Genomic DNA, 19,664 nt, shown 5'->3' on the forward strand with positions numbered 1-19,664 from the left:
AAAATATAGAAATTTTCATGACGTTGGGTCAGGCAATGTTTCTTAGACATGATACCAAAAAACAGATGCAACAAAAGAAAAAATAAATTGAACTTCATTACAATTAAAAACTTTTAGCCTCCAAGGGGCACCACTAAGAAAGAGAAAAGATAACATACAGAATGGAAGAAACTATTTGCAAATCATATATAAGACACTAGAATCCAGAATTTATGAAGAACCCTTACAACTCAACAGTAAAAAAGACAAATAACCCAATTAAAAATGAGCAAAGCCTCCAAATAGACACTTCTTCAAAGAAGGTATACAAATTGCCAACAAGGATATCAAAGAATGCTGAACATCATTAGACATCAAAGAAACGTATGTCAAAACCATAATGAGATCCCACTTCACCCTCAGTAGGATGGTTACAGAGATGTGTCGACTAAGATAGGGGCAAATTGGAATTCTCATACATTGCTTGTGAGAGTGTAAACTGGTGCAGCTAATGCAGCTACTTTGGAAAACAGTTTGGTAGTTCCTCAGAAAGTACAACATAGAGTTGCCGTCTGACCCAGCAATTCCACATCTAAATATATACCCAGGAGAATTGAAGACATATTTCCACACACAAATCTTGTTAACAAGTATTTATAGCAACATTAGTTGTGTAGCCAAGAAGTGAAAACAACCCAAATGTCTAAAACTGATGAATGGGTCAAGTGTGGTGTGGTCTGTCCATACGATGGAATATTATCCAACCATAAAAAGGAATGGAATTCTGATGCATACTACATGATGAACCTCTAAAACATTACACTAAGTAAGCAAAGCCAGCCACAAGAGATCACACTATACTGTGTGATTCCATTTGCATGTATTGTGAGGTGATGAAATAGTCTAAAATTGATCATGATGGTAGTGCAAACTCTGTCAATGATGTGAGTCATTCCCGTTGTCCATTCAGTTCATTCATCCATCAACTGTCCATCTATTCAACATTATTTGCCTTTGTATACTTTTGCAAATCATGTATCTGACAAGGTACACTTCTTTTCCTTATAAAATAAACTGAATTGTTGTATAATAATGTACATGAAGAAAAGCACACAAATCAAAAGGGTTCAGCTTGGTGAATATTCAGAAAATAAGCCCGTATGCAAATAGCCACATCATATCAAGAAACAGAATAATACCAGCACTTGGTGCTCCCCCCATTCCCCCACTGGACCATTTTGACCTACCCTTCTCCCCTATCCTGATTTCTAAATCCAGAGATTAGGTTTGTCTGGTTTTGAACTTTCTATAATTGAAATGGTGAGATAGGTTCTCCTTCATGGCTGGGTCTTTGCTCTCAAATACCATTATGTTCGTGCAGTTCAGTCATTAGTTGAATGTAGGTGTTGAGTCGTCAGCATTGCTGAGGAGTATTGTGTTGCTGATATACCACAATTTATTCATCGGTGCTACTTGGTGGCATTGAGGTTGTTTCTAGCGATGTGGGGCTACTAAACATAACATTGTTATGAAGATTCTCATTTAATTAGAATTTCACTGATGAGTAGTGAGGTTGAGCATCTCATGTATTTGTTGGTCAGGTGGCTATTATTAAGTGATTATTCAGATATTCTCTCCATTTTTCTACTGACTTGTCTTTTTCCTTTCGGTTTGTAGGAGTCCCTTATATATTCTGGATATGAGTTCCTTGACAATCATATATTTTATAGATGTCTTCTTCCATTTTGAGCCTGCTTTTTATTCTGTGATGTCTCTTGATGAACAGAAGTTAATTTTAGTATTATCCATTTTATCAATCCCACCCTTCATAGTTGTGCTTTTATACTCCCTTCCAAAAGTCTTTTAAAATTGTGGTAAAAACAAGTAACATGACAACCACTGATCCAGCAATTCCATTTCTGGATATATATCCAAACCAAATAAAATCACTGTCACAAAGAGATATCTGTGCCTTTATGTTCATTGCAAAATTATTTACAGTAGCCAAGACACGGAAGCAACCAAAGTGTATAGCAACAGATGAGTGGATAAAGAAAATGTGATAAATTGTGTATAACATATACATATTATTGTATACACACTGTATATGTACATGTATATAGCTTTTATATGTGTGTACATACATATACAATGGAATATTAGTCAGCATGAAAAAGCAGGAAGTCTTGCCATTGGCAATGACACGAATGAAACTGAAAGGCATTATGCTCAATAAAATAAGCCAGAGAGAGAAAGACAAATGCTGTATGATCTCACTTTATGTGGAATCTAAAGAAACCAAACTCATAGAAACAGAGAGTACATTGGTGGCCGCCAGGGGCAGGAGGCAGGGTGGGGGAAATTGATGAAGGTGGCTCCAGTTATTGGGTGAGTAAATTCTGAGGCTTTAATGTACAGAAAAGTATATATATAGTTATGAATACTATACTGTATCCTTGTAAGTTAAGAGAGATCTTAAAAATTCTCACCACAAAAAATAAAAAACAATCTTAACTGTGACTTGATGGATGTATTAACTAAACTTGTGGCTATCATTTTCCAATGTATACATGCAACAGATCATCCTGCTGTACACCTTAAACCTACACAATGTCAGATGTCAATTATATAATATTTCTGGAGAGAAAAAAACCAGAAATCTACTCTCCTAACAAAATTTTAAGTGTCAGTACAGTAGTGTTAACTTATTTCACTTTTGAACCACAACTGCCCAAGCCCCTCCCCTCTGGCTCAGGCAGCCATTATTCTACTTTTTGTTTCTATGTGTTTGCTTTAGTGGAATCATGCAATATTTCTTTTTTACCAGTAGCTGTCTCTATCCCTAGTTAGCTGAGAGATTTTTTTATAGTTATGAATGAATTATAAAAAATGAACTTTGTATAATCATGAATGTTGGGTTCTGTCAAATGACTGCTCTGCTCCTATTGCAGTGATCATACGGGTTTTCTCCTTTATTATACTAATGTGCTGAGTTACATTCTTTGAATTTTGAATGTTAATCCAATCTTGCATTCCTGGTATAAACCTCACTTAGTCAAGTATTATTCTTTTTAATATACTGTTGAGCTCTGTTCAGTAAAATTTTGTTTAGAATATTTGCATCTATGTTCATGAAGAATATTGATCTACAGTTTTCTTTTCTTGTAGTTTCTTTGCCTTGTTCAGTATCAGGGCAATGCCAGCCTCATAGGATTTGGAAAGTACTCTTCTTATTTCTGGGAGAATTGGCATAGAGTGGGTATTATATCTTTCTTAAATATTTGATAGAGTCCACTGATTAAGCTCTCTGGGTCTAGAGTTGTTTTTATGGAAAAGATTTTGATTATGAATTCAATTTCTTTAGTAGATATAGGGCTACTTAGATTTTCTATTTCTTGTGTCAGTTTTGATAAACTCATTTTTTTCAGGGAATTTTTCCATTTTATCCAAGTTTCAAATATGCTATCATTAAGTTCTTCACAATAGTCCCTTATCATCTTCTGAATGTCACAGGATCTCTATTAATGTCCCCTTTTCATTCTTGATCCTGGCAATATGTGTGTTCTCTTTCTCTTTCAATTTTGCTAGAGGTTTTTGGATTTGTTAAAACTTTAAAAGAATCAGCTTTGGCATTGCTGATTTTCTCTATTCTCTGTTCATTTTCTATTTTGTATATTTCTGCATTTAAGTAATGGCATATAATTATGTATGTTTTTCTATAAAATTGTCAAATAACATTTTTCTATTTTTTTATTGTGGTGAAGACAAATAACATTAGATTTACCATCTTAACCATTTTTATGTGACCAGTTCAGCAGTATTCAGTATATTCACATTGTTGTGCAACAGATCTCCAGAACTTTTACATCTTGCAAATCTGAAATTCTATACCCATTAAACAACAACTTCCCTTTTATTTTAAAATTATTCCTTTTCCTCTATTTACTTAGAATTTGATTTACTCTTCTTTTTCTAACTTCTTAAAGTAGAAACCTAGATCATGTGTTTTACAGCTTCCTTTTTTCTAATGTAGGTATTTGAAGCTATAAATTTTCCTTCAAGCACTGCTTTAGTTGCATCCCATAAATTTTCATGTTATAACTTTTTAGTTTCCTAGTCTTATCATCATTCAGTTGGAAGTGATTTCTAATTTTCCCTTTGACCTATGAATAACTTAGAAGTGTTTTGATTAGTTTTCAAATACTTGGGCAAATTTCCAGCTATTGTTATTGATTTTCAATACCATTGTAGTCAGAAAATAAATTCTACACGCTATGATTTTGATGATTTGAAACTTCCTGCATCTTTTATATGTCCCATTTTCTTGGCTATTTTGGTAAGTGTTCCATGTGTACTTTGAAAAGAATGTGTGTTCTGCTGTTGTTGGATGTCAAATGTTACAAATGTTAGTTAGGGCCAGTTAGGTGATAGTCTTGTTCAAATCTTTTATATCTCTACTGTTTTGATGTCTACTTCTTGTATGAACAGCTGGGAGAGGTCTTAAAATTTTCAAATATGATTGTGGACTTGTCTGTTTCTCCCTTTAGTTCTTTCAGTTTCTTTTATTTTTGAATCCCTAAATTGCTAGGCATACAGGCATTTAGGATTATTATGTCGTCCTGAGGAACTGGTTCTTTTATCACTACAAAATTGACCTTTTAATTTTCAGTAATGTTCCTTGTCCTGAAGTCTTTCTCTGTTTGTAGAGACAGACACATTTTCCTAAGCTTTCTTTGCTTAGTACTTCCATGATATATCTTTTACCATCCTTTCACTTTTAATCTTTGTATTTATAAGTAAAGTCTTATTTCTTCTAAATGATATGTAGTTGAATCTTGCCTTTTCATTGAATAGTCTGAAAATCTCTCCATCTTAATTGGTGTATTTAGTCCATTTTCATTTAATATAATTATCTACATGGTTGGATTTAAGTCCACCATGGTAATTTTTTACTTTCTGTTGGTTTCATCTGTTCTTTCCCTATTCCTCTTTTCATTTTTATTTTGGGTGAATGGGCTTTTTTACTTTTGTTTTGTATTCTGTTCTAGTCTATCTTGTGTGTTGACGTTTCGGTCTCTTTGTGTGTATGTTTTTAACTGTGTCTGTCCAAAGCTCTGCTGGTTTCTCCTCCTTGCAGTTGCTTTCTTCCTCCTAATCTGAGCCTGGTTCTTACTCAGCCAACGCACAGACTCAGAAAATGCTCCCAGAGAAGAAAGCAGCTCCTGATTTCAGTTCTTCTTTGAAGGACTCTTCCTTTTCTGTAATTTTAGTTTGTCTTGATTTCTTTGCTTCTACAGCTCTCCAATTATTATTATTATTATTTACTTTATCAAATGTACATCACAGTGGTTCAACAGTCCCCCTCTCCCTCCCCCTGCCCCTGCCTATTCCTCACCCCCTTGGTAACCACTAGTCACTTCTCAGTGTCTATGAGTTGAACGGTGTTTTGTTCCTTCTGCTTTGTTTTGTTTTTATATTCCACAAATAAGTGAAATCATATGGTATTTGTTTTTCTCTATCTGGCTTATTTCACTGAGCATAATACCCTCTAGATCCATCCATGTTGTTGCAAATGGCAGGATTTCATTTTTTATGGCTGAATAGTATTCCACTGCATATGTGTACCACCTGTTCTTTATCCATTCATCTACTGATGGAGACTTAGGTTGCTTCCATGTCTTGGTTATTGCATACAGTGCGATGATAAACATAGGGGTGCATTTATCTTTTCAAGTCAGGGTTTTTGTTTTCTTTGGGTAAACTCCTAGGGGTGGAATTACTGGGTCAAGTGGTTATTTCTATTTTTAGTTTTTTGAGGAACCTCCATTCTGCTTTCTACAGCAGCTGCACCAATTTGTAGTCCTCCAGGTATTTGTAGAGTAGCCAGCATAATGACTGGCATACGGTAGGCATCAACAGGTGTAGGCCAGGGGCAAGGGACTGTTGGCTGAGGGTGGAGGATGAGGGACAGAGGGTTCAGAGGAAGGGGAAGCTCTGTCATTGCTACTGAGCTGGATCTGTTAAATTGCAGGGACATTTGGCCTGAATGTTTGAAAAGGCTGCAGGATGTCCAGATGGTCAGTGTCTATGATCTAAGAAGAAGCGTAAAGGAGGATGACGACTCCATAGATGCTCCCCGGGCCTTCACTGAGTTGCAGTGAGTTATCACGGCCCACCTGGTCTCCTCTGGCCCAGGGAAGGGGATGCTGGGCATTTCCCCAAGTCCCAGGCAGCCTTACTTGGAGAGTGCTGGGCACACTCGGTGGGGGGCGGGGGGTGCTCAGAAGGCCAAAGATTTGGGACCTGCAAGATTTGACTCCACAGGTGTCAGCAGTGGCCTAAGAGCTCTGTTCTAACCCAGCAAAGCTGAAAGACTCAGAAGTACAAACCAGTGGAAAATATCAAAACCCAAGTCCCTTCCCCAGAACCAGGTTCAGATTTGTTCAGGCTGGTTCCCGGCAGAGGTTAATTCTATGTGGCCAGAGTTCCCTGGGAGGATAGACACTCATGTTATTTCCCTGTTTCATGGGGAAGGCAGGCTGCTTGCTTTGGAAGCCTTCTCTTCATTTTTTTCCTCCATCCATGTTCCACCATATTTCTGACCAAGTCTTGGACAATTTTGGATCCTTCAAAAAATATTTATTGAGGTCCTGATGACTGCCAGGCCCTGTGTTAGGTTCTAGAAATCCAGTCAGATATGAGTCCTGCCTTAGGCAACTCACAGTCCATTTGGAGACATGGATATGCAAGCTCGTGGCTGCAGTTCTATGTGGTAAGTAGCAGGACTGTTAAGAACAGGGATAGCTTAGAGGAAAAATCTCCTGATTGGGTGGATCAAGTAAAAGGAAGGTTTCATAGAAGAATAGATTTTGGAGTTGTGTTTTGAATATAAGTAGGAGTTTTCCAAGCACTTCCAAGAGTCCTTGTGGCTCCTATACTCCTGGGAAGGCATAAATCTTATCTGTTGGGGGGGATATCAAGGCAGAGGCAGGGCTTCCCTAGGAGGGAGAGGTTGTTTATGTATTCCACAGGGGGAGGTCCAGGTAAGGTCAGGATGGGGTGCCAGGTCTCCATGGAGGAGAGCACACGGTGGTGGGGAAGATGGCAGGACTTGGTGGGAGCCAGTTTAATATGGGCTTTAATAATGTTCATTGAACATGGCTAATTGACCAGGCCTGGGCAATATGGCCTCAGGGAGGGATGAGAAGCTTGGAAAGGCCCTGGCCCAGGAGGGAGGAACCCCGCCTAGGGCACCTTCTGAAGGAAAGCCCCTCATGGGAGGGAGGAGCAGGATCTCGCTGAGGCCCTGGAGTACCAGCAGCGGGAGCAGGTAGCTCCATGGTGCTCCGAACGGGAAGGGGGACGCCGAGGCCGAGGCATGGGCCAAGCTGCGGAGGCTAGCCCTGCTGTCCCTGTGGGCCGGAGAGCGCTCCCCAGAAGACATTGAGAACAGCTGGTGCAAGTGGGAGTCCAAGGGCAAGCAGGAGAGGCTGGGGGTGTAGAGGGACCCCCAGCAACTCAAGCCTGAGCCCTCACTGTTGCCCTTGACTCTTGCAGGTGAGCCAAGTCCTGGGAGCAGCGTACACATCCAAGCGGCAGCCTCCAAGTCCCAAACTCCTGTTCACCAATGTGCAGTACGGCTGGGTGAAGAACCAGGTGAGGCGGTGCGCGGCTGTCTCCTCGAGATGCTGGGGCTGGAGGCCGGGGATCCCGCCTCCATCGGTGACCACTCGTGCCCACCAGGCCCTCCAGTGGGGCTGTGGGGAACATCGGGCCTTTCACAGGATTCTGGGCCACAGACAGTTTTGGGATAAAGCTGGTCTGGCTGGTTTGTCTGCCAAGGCCCTGGTTGAGGCCATGGACGTTGCTTTTGACCTTGAGCGCAAGCCTCACTGGTCCCTTGTTGGAGGTCGTCTGTGCCTGGCGCTCCCACAGCCTCCAAAGCATTGCCTGAGTGTGTGGTTTTGGTTTATCAGTGTGTTTACTGCTCATGTCTGCATACGGCCGGTTGCTCCTGTGCGGGTACAGGGTCTCATGGTGGCAGGGAAATGATCAGGAGGAGACAGAGGGCATGGAGGGGGTTTTCTTGGAAAGAAGGAAAAGGAGCCAGGGACTCTGTTAAGGCAGCCTCAAGCCCCATCATGCCTCTTCCTTGGCAGATCCCAGCCGTTCCCTCCTCGAGTGCCATGAGGCACTGTGGGGGCTCCCTCTCTCTGTGTTGGGGTCTCAGCATTAAGTGAGACACCTCCTCTGTGCTTGCTGGGGAGAGGTCAGTGTGAAGAGGGAGATGCGCCCAGAGCCAGCCTGGCAGGCGGTGAGAGCACATCTGGGAAGTAGCTGGTACCTGGGCCTCCTCCTAAGACAGGGACAGTCCAGTGCCCACCCCTCAGGCTGCTGCTATACCAAGAGAAGGGCAGGTTTGGTCATCAGTGACAACCGTGGCCCTCCAGAGACTTCTTCTGCATGGAAGTGTCAGGCCCGTCCTCCTGGCGCCTCCCTCTTGGTCCTGCTGCCCCTGCACTCCCCTCTCTGTTCCCCACAGATCGCACCTCAGATCCAGCAAATGCTGCATTTCAATGAACTGGCACCCACCCACCCGCTTGACTTGATGAAGCACAAGGTGCTAGAGCAGCAGGGCCGGCTCCTCCACCTGGAGACCCACACTTTCCAGAAGGACCTGGATCCTGATAGGGAGACGGCACTCAGCACCATAGCCAGCACGCCCACTGCCTCCTCCACTTACACCTTGTTGTCTCCGTGAGCCCCAACCTCTGGGTTCCCGGAGTTGAACCTGTCCACCTCCCTGGGGCTGCAGTCCCCCCAGGTGTCCAGGTACATCGTGCAGAAGTCAGCGACGCCCATGCCTGTCAGCTCCTCACCAAAGCACTTCTCACAGCCTCTGAAGACCCCTCCTCTGTCCTCCGTGAAGAAGAGCTCCCGCATCAGGTTCTGAGGTGGCCCGTCCTTCTCCCCTGTCCTCCAGCAGGTGCCCAGGCCAGGGGGGCCTCGCTGTCCCTGGCTTACCCCTGCCAGGCCCAGGCATATAGGCCTCCTGGCTGTATCTGCCCGCCCTGGCTGGTGAAGCTGACCTTCTTCCTCACCAGGGACTTGGAGAAGGAAATAAATGTTCTCAGATGTTGGAGTCCCAGAGGCCCTTAGTTGGGCTGTGTGTCCCTCGTGCCCTTAGGCACCAGGCTATGTCTCTGAGATCGTGTCATACTTCCCCTGTGAGGCCCTGGGCAGGCGCAGGGGGAGAGGCCTGCCCCCAGGAGGCAGGTGCAGCTGTCTGGCAGGGGCTCTGGGTGATGCCGCTGGGGTGAGCTGTTTGGCTCTGGAAAGTGGTTCAGCCTCAAGGCAAGAGTGAGGCCCAGCAGTCCACTGGAGGTAATAGTGGCTGTTTGTCTCCTGCCCTGCTGTGTGTCTGTCCTCCTCCACCACCAGGTGTTGCAGTTGGGGTCCATGAAAATGAGAAACCGAGGCAGAATGACGTTTAATGCAGAGGGCTGAGACTCTCTTGGAGACTAAGCAACAAGCCAGGGCTTCCCTGTGCCTTTATTAAGCTACAGCAAGTAAAAAGACAAGCATCAATTAATGATTATAGGATGAGTTTTTCATCAAGCTAAATAATTGCAGACTATTCACCTCTTAAAGTTTCTCTTCTGTCTTGTCAAGTTATCCGCCACGTGAGTCTCACGGTGTGTTCCTTATCTGGGTTTACCTCGGAAAGGACGACAGGAACTGTTTGCAGTTCTTGTCACATTGCTCATGACTCGCACCAGATTCCAAGACACAGCACCTATTCTCTCTTAGATTAGTTTCAGCTACAGATTAGGCTTAAACAGGAATTAAATTACAAGATTAACTGCTGGGTATCTACACTGGGGTATCTACAACCAGGCGCTCCTCTGCAGGGAACCCTGTGTTTACAAACTGTTCAGTCCCTCATGTAAGGCAGGCCCAGAGCGTGGATGGCACCTGAGCCTGGCTCTGCTACAGTCTGGCTTTGGAGTCCCCTGTTGACTCTGGGCTCATTGTCCCACTCTGGCCCAGAGGCATCTGTCCAGGCCTCTGCTGGCCCACCATCCCTCTCAGCAGCACCACACAGGGTTCTGGGGCATTCAGAGACTCTGAACACACAACAGCAGCCACTGCTGCTGTTCCACAACGCCCACGGGGCCACCTAGGCTGGGGTTCACTGGAGCCATGGAAGGTGGGTTGCAGGCCTGGTTTCTCAGAGGTCTCTGCAGCTCTTGTTCCCACGGACCCTACTGCCCAGCCAAGGCTCAGCCCTGGGCAATGAATGTGTGGCTTCCCCTCTCTCTCTGCTTCCATCTCCCTTTCTCACTTCCCAGGGTGCAAGCACAGGGCTTCCCTCTCCTCTCTAGCGAGGAGTCCCCATGTCACTGTGCAGCCTCCCCAGGGCCAGTGCATTCTCTCTGCTACGGAAAACTATGATCTGAGCCCTCCAAGGCTTGGTTCTTGGATTAAAGTTAAGGGACTGCCCAGGAGCCCGGATTACTGAGGCCAAAATACATATGCATGCTGTACCCCAATGTCGTCCCTGCATCCTTTTCCTAGGGCTGCTATAACAAAGTACAACACACCAGGGGCTTAAAACAACAGAAATGTATTGTCTCACAGTTCTGGAGGCCAGCAGTCCGGTGTGGGCAGCGCCACGCTCCCTCTGTAGGGGAGAATCCTTCCTTGTTTCTCTGGCTTCCCGTGGTGGCCAGCAATACTTGGTTCCTTGGCTGGCAACGGCCCACTCCATCCCTGCCTCTGCTGTCACGTGGCCTTCTCCCTATGTTTGTGTCATGTGGTCATCCCCTCCGGGTGTCTCTCCTCTTATAAGGACACCAGCCATTCCATAGCACGACCTTGTCCTAACCGATTACATCTGCAGGCACCCGGTTTCTGAATCAGGTCACAATCAGAAGTATTGTGGTTAGGAGGTGAACTTATCTTTATGGAGGATACAGTTCAACCCATACCAGTCTCCATCACAGATCCCCTGAAATGGCCAGGAATCTCCATGAGCCTTAGGGACCCGCAGCACAGGAAGTGAGGGCTCACAGGGTGGGTCTTCTGAAACCCGGGGGGCTGGGGAGGCCAGGGCTTGGGTTGACCTGGTTGGCCACACCTGGGTCCTCAGTCAGAGCCTCTCTGGTGGCAGGCTTGGTCCTCCGTGCCCATCTGGCCTGGTTCTTCTCAGGGGCCACTTGGTTTCTGGTTGCATTTGAGGCTGGCAGCAATCAGAGAGGCACACTAAGAAGAATCCTGCAGCCCCCAGGGCAGAGTCCCCAGCAGGGGGAGGTCTGACGAGGTGAGATTCCGGCAGGGCCTGGGTCTTTGAGCCAGGGTGGCCCTTTCCCTGGCAGAGCCATTAGAGCCTGGTCCTGAGCAATGGCTCCTGCCCTGGTAGGGGCAGGAATTGCAGACCCTTCAGCCCCCTGCTCAGACTATGCTCAGGGACTGGCGCTTACATCAGTGCTGCCCCATACTCCCTGCGGTGGGCTCACTGCAGCCTGTCCCTTTTCAGAATCTCAGGGTGTAAGCACTGGGGGGCCCCCAGGGCTCAGCGGCCCTGACAGGGAGACTCAGAGGCATGCGGTTTCATATCTAGAAACTGTTACAGTGGGGACTTGAGCCCAGATTGTTCTGAGCCCACGCCCTTCGATCCTTCCACTGTGCCCCTCTGGGCAGCGTCTCAGGTAGAGAACTCCGGAAGTAGGGAAGTATGCGGATAGTACGGTGGGATAAGCCGCGGGTGGGCCTCGGCTTCTGCCCAGAGGTGCATGGAAGAGGGGAGGGCAGCAGGCTGGGATGTGGCCTCGAGGGTTTTCTTAAAAGTCTCAGCACAGCCCTGACCTGAAGAGATTTGGGTCATATTTTAGGACCCAAGATCCTGACTTAGGGGCCATCTGACTGGACACTAGGGACCAGGACATGTCCACCTCTGGGGAAGTTTCCCTCTGACTCTGGGATCGGGGGGAACCCTCCACTCAATGGACCGAGTTCTGTAACAAAATTTTACTTCATTTGCCCACATGTTTTTGTTTTGGCACTTTGTTGGTAACTTTCAGAAAATAATTGTAGAATCTGAGTCCATCCATCTTCTACCCACCCCCAGCCACAGCCAACCACAGAGATTTGTCTCTGGCCACCAGAGTTCGCAGGTGGCCCTCTGGGTAGTGTGTGTCCAAGGCGCAGAATCCCAGGAAGAAAGGTAGGCTGCCTTCTACTTTTGTGAGGTGATGTGTGTGATGTGATGTGAGCACCTCTGTCTGTCCTGCTGCCCTCACCCATGCCCTCCTGGCCCAGGCCCTTCCTGAGATACCTGGTGGTTAATTATGGGGCCTCAGGGTCAGAGGAGCTCAGGACCCAGAGGGGAAATGGAGGCATCCTACAGGAGTTGGTGTGCGTGCATCTGGCTGGAGGCCTCGCCTCCTGATCTCAGTACTCCATTGCTCTCCCTCCCCCTTTTCCCTAGCCCAGGTGCCTGCAGAGTCACACCTGTCTCCTCCCCCATCTCTTCTCTGCTTTTTGTACCAGTGGCCTTAAAAAGCTACTTATTTTAGCTCTTTTATGATTCTAAAAGTAGCATAGGCTGAATATAGAAAGTTAGGGAGATACTGAATGGCATAAAAGCTAATAAAACCCATCAGGATTCTGTCTCCCCGAGATCATTTTGGTGCATTTTCTTCTAGATTTCTTCTGTTTGTGTGCACTTGTGCACACACTTGTATACACATGCACTCACACCCCCACACACTCACATTCATTTATTGCCTCATATACTCACACCCACATGACCTGTAACCTTGGCATTCAAGCTGAGTGATGAGCAAATGCCTGTGGCTGGAATTCCTCATAGGCCTCCCACAACCAGCCCCTCCCCAGGTCACCTTCTCCAGGATCCAGGGCCACATCCATGCTGCTCTGAAAAGAGGGGGAAGGCTCACACCTCCTGTTTGCCCCCCAATAATGTACTAACAACCAGAAAAATGAGTATTTACCTCCCATAGAGCAAAACCAATTTTTGGGCCCAGCTGGGCTGGGGGGTCATGACCCCACGGGGGAACTCAGGGTGGGTGTCCCTCCACCAGATAGGGCATGAGGACATTGAAGAGAGTGTGAGGACAGTTTTGGCCTCAGAGAGAAGCCATCATTGTCCTCATTTCCTGGCACCATGTCTGTATTTCACACTTGTTCAAACCTTAGTGAGCACCTGCTGTATATGCCAGGCACTGTCCCGGGCATGGGGATGCCAGAATGAGGAACTCCCAGCCCTTCCCTGTTGGGGGCACAGATCACTCCTCTGTAGTATGGCTGCATCTTCTCATTGGTTTGTCCAGCAGATTATGCTACTGAGCACAAGCACGGCGCATCCTTGGGGAGGCTGGTGAGTTCGTGAGGCGGTGTGCTGGGGGACCAGGAGACGCAATCCAAGATGGCTTCCTAGAGGAAGGACCTTTAAGCCCAGCACCAGCCAGGACCTTTGCATTTGCTGTCTGCTCTACCTGAGAAGGGCTTCACCTGGGCCAAAGGCCTCTTTTTAATGTTCTGATATAAAAACATCCCCTCAATTCCTGACACCTTGGCTCTCTACCCCCTGCTCTGCTTTATTCTCATCACCATGTTTCTTTGTGTGTCTACTTATCACACACCTCCTTCTCCCAGGACAGTACCATGTCTGTCTTGGTCATGGTTCCCATGCCTGGCACGGTTCCTACTTAGCACATAGCAAGTTATTTGACCAATAACTAATCATGACTATTACCTCAAAGTCTGCCTACCCCAGGAGATTCCCTGAGACTAATCTCACCTCGGTTTTCCCCGCAGTGGGCCTATGTGCGTCCTCTGTTCGTCAGCCCTGGCTGGACATTGGAGTATCACTCACCCGGGGAAGCCACAGACCCTGTCTGTGGGCTCTGAGCTTCTGGTGGAGCTGCTGAGAAGGAGTAGCAGACGGGGGGCTTTGAAGTCCCAACTGGCTCTGGGTATCTGGGCTCCTTTTTCTGTATTCTAGGCTGAGTGGATCCTGACTGGGGTCTGGCAGGATGAGTAGGTCTTGGAGTGCAAGTCATGGGGAATAAAAAACAGTGTAAGTCAAGGGAAACTTCTGGGGCAAAGGTCTGGGGTGGGGCAATGAGGGGGTCTGGGAATGGGCTTCACTGGGACTGGGTGTTCTGTGTGGCAGACTGAATGGTGTGTCACCCACCCCTCAGGACATGCACATGTCCCTCATGAGTCCTTCACCCAAGGTGGCAGCTGGGGACCAGGGATCATCAGTGCATGGCCCACTGTCAGAGGGGCTTTTATATAAACAGTGGCACCTGTGCATGTTACCTGTTGTCAGACCAGTGTCAGCAGATCTTTGTGGGGGTTGATAAGGAGGGCGTCTTCCAGCCGAGGGAATAGCCAGGGAGGAGGCCCGCTTTTGAAGAGCTTTAGGAAGCCCATGTGGCTCAGTGGAGTAAACTGAGGTGGGGGGAGCCGTGGAGGAGAGGCCCTGAGGGGCCAGTCGCACAGGGCTTTTTTCTCTTGGGAGTCTCAGGGGCATTTTAATAAACGGCGCAGACAGTCTCATCAGGGCCTTGAAAAACTCCCTCTGGTTGCCTAGTGGGGATGGGCCATGGAGGCAGGAGTGGTCCTGGGAGACCTGGGGGCAGCGGGGGAGGGATGCCTTGGACGGCCTGGGCCAGAGGGGCACAGACCCTGACGGCCAGGAGCCAGCTGTGGGGGCCTCTGAGGTGTGCCGGAGAGAAGCTGTGGACAGCTTTGGCCTCCTTTTCCTTCAGAACCTTTTATTTTTCTTTTTATTTCAAAAGCATTCTAAACAGGTTTCCTAGATTATCAGACATAATTCTAAAGCTATATCCAAAAACAATGTTAAAAATTTTTCAAAATGGGACATGTCTCGCAATTGATAAGCACCTTGAATGAGTTTTTCCGTCTTGAACAGCAAGGCAATTAGGGCTCTAGTGGCGGGCACTCTAGCTCCCCCTGGCGGAATGAGATGCCATCACAGCCCACAGCTCCCCTGCAGAGATGCAGAGGAAGGGACTCCGCTGGGAGGGGAGTTGGGCTTGCAGACAGACGGGAGTGCGGGTGCGTGGGGAACCTCTAGTTCTCCTCCTTGGAGTCTGTTTCAGGGTGGGACAGGGGGATGAAGACACCTTCCAGTTTGCCTGATGTTTTACAGATTTTCTCATTAAGTTCCTATGTGGTAGATCAGCTATCCCCATTTTACTGATGGGAAAACTAAGGCTCAGACAGGCTGATGAGTTGTCCAAGGTCGGCCTGCCAGGAGATGTGAGAGCTAGGTTTGCAGCCAGGGGTTTCAGGTGTTACCACCACATCTGGGTCAAGATGCTCAGGATTTGGGGGTGCTTCATTCGGGTGGAGCATTCCGTCAACACTGGAGGCAGAAAAGTTTTGGGAAGATTGCCTGTGACAGGAAACCGCCACCTCCTGTAGGGGTTCACAGACCCTCTTGTGGCATGAGGAGCCGCGTCCTTTTTGGAAAGAATTCCATCAGGATAGGGAGAATAAACAGAGATGTGGCACTGCCAGAGCTGGACCCACAAGTGCAGGAAATGGACCTGGGGGACACAGCCATGAAGTGGTGCCTGCTAACGCCCCTCTGATGTTTGCTGAGATGAGGGTTCCTCTTCACACAGCCTGATGGTTGCAGTCTCATCTGTGCCTCAGAACAGTCCCTGCCAGGCAAAACGCCTGCTCCATTTTATGGATTAGGAAACTGAGGCTCAGAAGGGCGCTATGACTTGCCTGATGACACACTGGCTCCCTGCACTACCACCCCCAGCCGGAACGCTCACACATCCACAGTGGGGTACAGTCACTCTGGTTTCACAGGCTGGGCTGCTGCATGCTGGGTGTCCTCAGGCAAGCCCTGCTCTGCTCTGGGCCTCAGTTTGCCATATGGGACTTGATTACATCAATTTCCCAAAATGAGGACCTTGCACCATACATGGTGTGTGAGATGATTTTAGGTGGACATAGGGTTAAATAACAACTGATGTATAGTGACAACAAAGATTTTGTTTTTAGTTTTCTTGTTTAAAAGACCGTAGAATTGGTATTTCTTCCTTGAGTGTTCTATAGATTTCACCAGTGAAAGCATTTCAACTTGAAATTTAATTTCTTTGATAAATGACCACATTTTCTATTTCTTCTTGAGTCACTTTTGGTCATTTATGTTTTTAAAGAGATTTTTCCACTTCATCTAAGTTGAATTTATTGGCAGAAAATGTTCATAATATTCTCTTATTTTCCTTTTCATATCTGTAGGCCATGTAGTGATGTCCCTTTTAATTTTGATACTGGTAATTTGTGTCTTTTTTTCTTTGATCAAAAGAACTAGGGGTATTGACTACCCATTTCCTTTCATCTTTCTCATGAAACTGAAGACAAAGCCTACATTTGTTTCTGATAATTCTTCAAAAATAGCTCTTATGTTGACGTGCCCTTTTTAACAGAGAGAGAACAAACATATCAGGGACCTCAGCATCCAGGTACAATTTAATTACATTTTGGGGAAAGCTTATAAACTTTTCAGTGTCTTGTTATTTTTGGGAAATGAGTCTGATTTTCCACTCACACTAGGCAGTTATAGTTCCCTTTGAAAACAAATTTATTTAAAAGAAAAATAGTTTGAAGAAAACTGTTAAGTTACTAAGACTGAGGTAGATCATAGATTTGCCCAAAGGAATGGCTGCAGTGGGACCCACAGAGTCAGATCACTGTCCTAGCCCGGGGCAGGAGGCACTGCAGCTGGGCACCCTGTCCTCCCTGGGAAAAGGCAGGACGCGGTGTGAGCCAGGAGGGCCTGCATGATGCAGAGTGTAGTGGCGTGCCCCTAACAGTACCCTGAATGTGGTCCACTCAGGAAAATTATCTTGAGGCTGTTCCCTGCCTTGGTAAGTGGGTCCTGGGGGCTCTGCCTGGGGGATTGGGGGGAGGTAAAAGGTTTGTGGACATCTAGGGGGTGAGGCAGACAGGAGAGGTAGTCCCACATGTGGATGGTTCCTAAGAAGAGGCCCCGTCAGCCAGACAGCAAAGCCTGTGCTCTTCAGTCACAGAGAACATAGGACCCCCAACCCCACCCTGCGTGCCAAACCCTGTGGTGACATCAGGGCAGGACCCTCCTCCGCCAAGGCGTCTGTGCCCTGCAGTGTGTAGGGAGGCATCATCTTTCTCAGAAGGTTTGGAAGGACACTTGGCTCCTCGCACTGGGTAGTGAAAGCACAGCCAGGAGATCTGGGGACCAGCCAGCCCAGGCCACCCACCCTCACTTCTGTGTGAGGTGACCATGACTTTGCATCCATAAATCACAGTGTGGCTTTGAGGACCAGGGTCTGCAGGGGAGGGTGGGGCAAGGTAAAGAGGGTCCCCCAGAGGCTCCAGGACTCCGAGGAGTCTGAGCCGGCCCTGCCCCCCCCACCCCAGGCAGCTCAGGGCCTCAGCACCTCTGTGTGCCCTCCACTCCTCCAGCTTGGCCTTGTTTATAGAGCCCCCGCAGCGTGGCAGACTCTGTGCTAGGCTCTGGGGACACAGTGGGGATACACCAACGTGGTGCCTGTGCTTGGGGCCCTCACACGCAGCAAATGAGGGAGAAGAGCAAAAATGGTCAAAGTAGGTCTGACATAGAAGCAAGTGAAGCAGGGGTGAGGAGGACAATCAGTGAGGCGGGCGGTGATGGGCGTTAATCAGGACCCATGGTCAGGGGAGGACTCTCTGGGGAGGTGAGTCTGTGCAGAGGCCGTGAGCCCTGAGGCACCAGCTGGGGGAATATTTGGGGGAATAGAGGTCCATGCGGGGCACAGCCGAGTTGAAGGCCTAGCTGTGAAGTGGGGCCCGTTTCTGGGAGCAGCAAGGCGGCTGGTGTGGAGCCAGAGGGAGCAGCAGAGCAGAGGAGAGGAGGTCAGTGGGGCAGGCAGGGCCGTGCAGCTCCAGGAAAGGAGTCTGGGGCCACTCCAGATGAGATGCGAGCCATTGCTGGTTTGGAGCCGGGGAGCACGTTGGTCACATTGCAGCAGGGCCAGGGATCGATGACCTGAAGACGCAGCTGTCACGCATGCAGGAGGACTGGATTGAGGAGGAGTGCCACCGCGTGGAGGCCCAGCTGGCCTTGAAAGAGGCCTGCAAGGAGATCAAGCAGCTCAAGCAGGTCATCGACACCGTCAAGAACAACCTGATTGACAAGGACAAGGAGCAGTAGAAGTACTTTGTGGACATCAACATTCAGAACAAGAAGCTGGAGATGCTGCTGCACAGCATGGAGGTGGCCCAGAACGGCACAGCCAAGGAGGACGGCGCCGGGGAGTCGGCTGGCAGGTCCCCCGCCCGCTCCCTCACTCGCAGCTCCACCTACACCAAGCTGAGTGACCCAGCTGTCTGCGGTGACCACCCCCCTGGCGACCACCCTGGTGCCTCTGCTGAGGACAGGGCTGACAGTGGCTTTGCGGCCACCGACGTCACACTGAGCCAGACGGATGCCCTGGAGGCCAGCACCCTGCTGTCTTCGGGGGTGGACTGTGGCCCCCAGGAGGCTTCACTGCACGGCTCCTTCAGCCTGGGCCCCCGCTTCCCTGCCAGCAACACCTATGAGAAGCTGCTGTGTGGCATGGAGGCTGGCGTGCAGGCCAGCTGCATGCGGGAGCATGCCATCCAGACAGACTCTGTGCAGTACCAGCCTGACCTGGACACAATCCTGGAGAAAGTGACCAAGGCCCAGGTCTGCGGAACAGTCCTCGAGTCAGGGGACAGGCATCCAGAGCTGGATCCCCACCCCCCAGGGCCCAGAGACCCCAACTCAGCAGTGGTGGTGAGGGTGGGTGATGAGCTTGAGGCACCGGAGCCCATTGTCCGAGGGCCGACCCCACTCCGGCCTGCGGCCACCCCCAACCCCAGCCTGTCGGTGAGTGTGGCATGCCCGGGGGAAGAGGAGGAGGAGGCAGCCGCGGCCGAGAAGGAGCCCAAGAGCTACTGGAGCCGCCACTACATCGTGGATCTGCTGGCCGTGGTGGTGCCGGCTGTGCCCACGGTGGCCTGGCTCTGCCGCTCGCAGCGGCGCCAGGGCCAGCCCATTTACAACATCAGCTCCCTGCTGCGGGGCTGCTGCACTGTGGCCTTGCACTCCATCCGCAGGATCAGCTGCCGCTCGCTGAGCCAGCAGGGCCGGAGCGAGGCCGGCAGCAGCACCCAGCTCTGAGGGGCCCTGCCCAGCCCGCGGCTCTGGCAGCCTGACCACTGATTGTAGGGGTGCCATTCTCTCTCTTGCACATTCCTGTGGGGCATCATCTTATTTATTTAGTTTTGGGTTTGGAAGTGGTTTTTTCAGGATATTAACAGTGTCTGGGGGCTGGAAGTAGGGGCTGGGGGAAGGGATCCCAAAACATCTGCAGGAGAGAAGGGAAGAGAGACCAAGGGGTGGGGAGGCGTGCTGCCTGGACAGACCAGAGAGAGTGCAGTGAGGTTCCACAACCCAGCCCCGTCCACCTGCCCCTCAGGAGGGGCAGGCCCTACTCAGGAAGTCCCTGTGTGCTGGTCTGGGGAGCCTCCCCGCCCACCCCCCACAGCCTGCCCAGTCCCTTCCTCGCTGCCTGCCTTCTCTCCCAAGCTACCCCATGCCCTCAGCCCCAGCTTCTGAGGCAGTATTA

The 19,664-nt window shown here is 48.8% G+C and overlaps 2 protein-coding genes across 2 annotated transcripts in view; both read left to right on the forward strand.

The window, feature by feature from the left end:
• Positions 1-8,740, forward strand: part of LOC140849710 (uncharacterized) — a 40,759-nt gene extending 32,019 nt beyond the window's left edge. The window contains 5 exon segments of the mRNA XM_073238054.1: positions 6,045-6,136; positions 7,243-7,311; positions 7,313-7,468; positions 7,542-7,635; positions 8,522-8,740. Coding sequence (XP_073094155.1) covers positions 6,045-6,136; positions 7,243-7,311; positions 7,313-7,468; positions 7,542-7,635; positions 8,522-8,740 — 630 coding nt within the window.
• A 1,442-nt stretch (positions 8,741-10,182) lies between these two features.
• Positions 10,183-19,493, forward strand: LOC140849712 (syntaphilin-like). The gene is given in 2 exon segments (XM_073238055.1): positions 10,183-10,189; positions 17,988-19,493. Coding segments are annotated over 2 exon segments (1,236 nt in total). The 3' UTR covers positions 19,217-19,493.
• The last annotated feature ends 171 nt before the right edge of the window (positions 19,494-19,664 follow it).

The sequence above is a fragment of the Manis javanica genome, chromosome 5, assembly GCF_040802235.1.
Source record: "Manis javanica isolate MJ-LG chromosome 5, MJ_LKY, whole genome shotgun sequence".
In the NCBI taxonomy this organism is placed as follows: domain Eukaryota; kingdom Metazoa; phylum Chordata; class Mammalia; order Pholidota; family Manidae; genus Manis; species Manis javanica.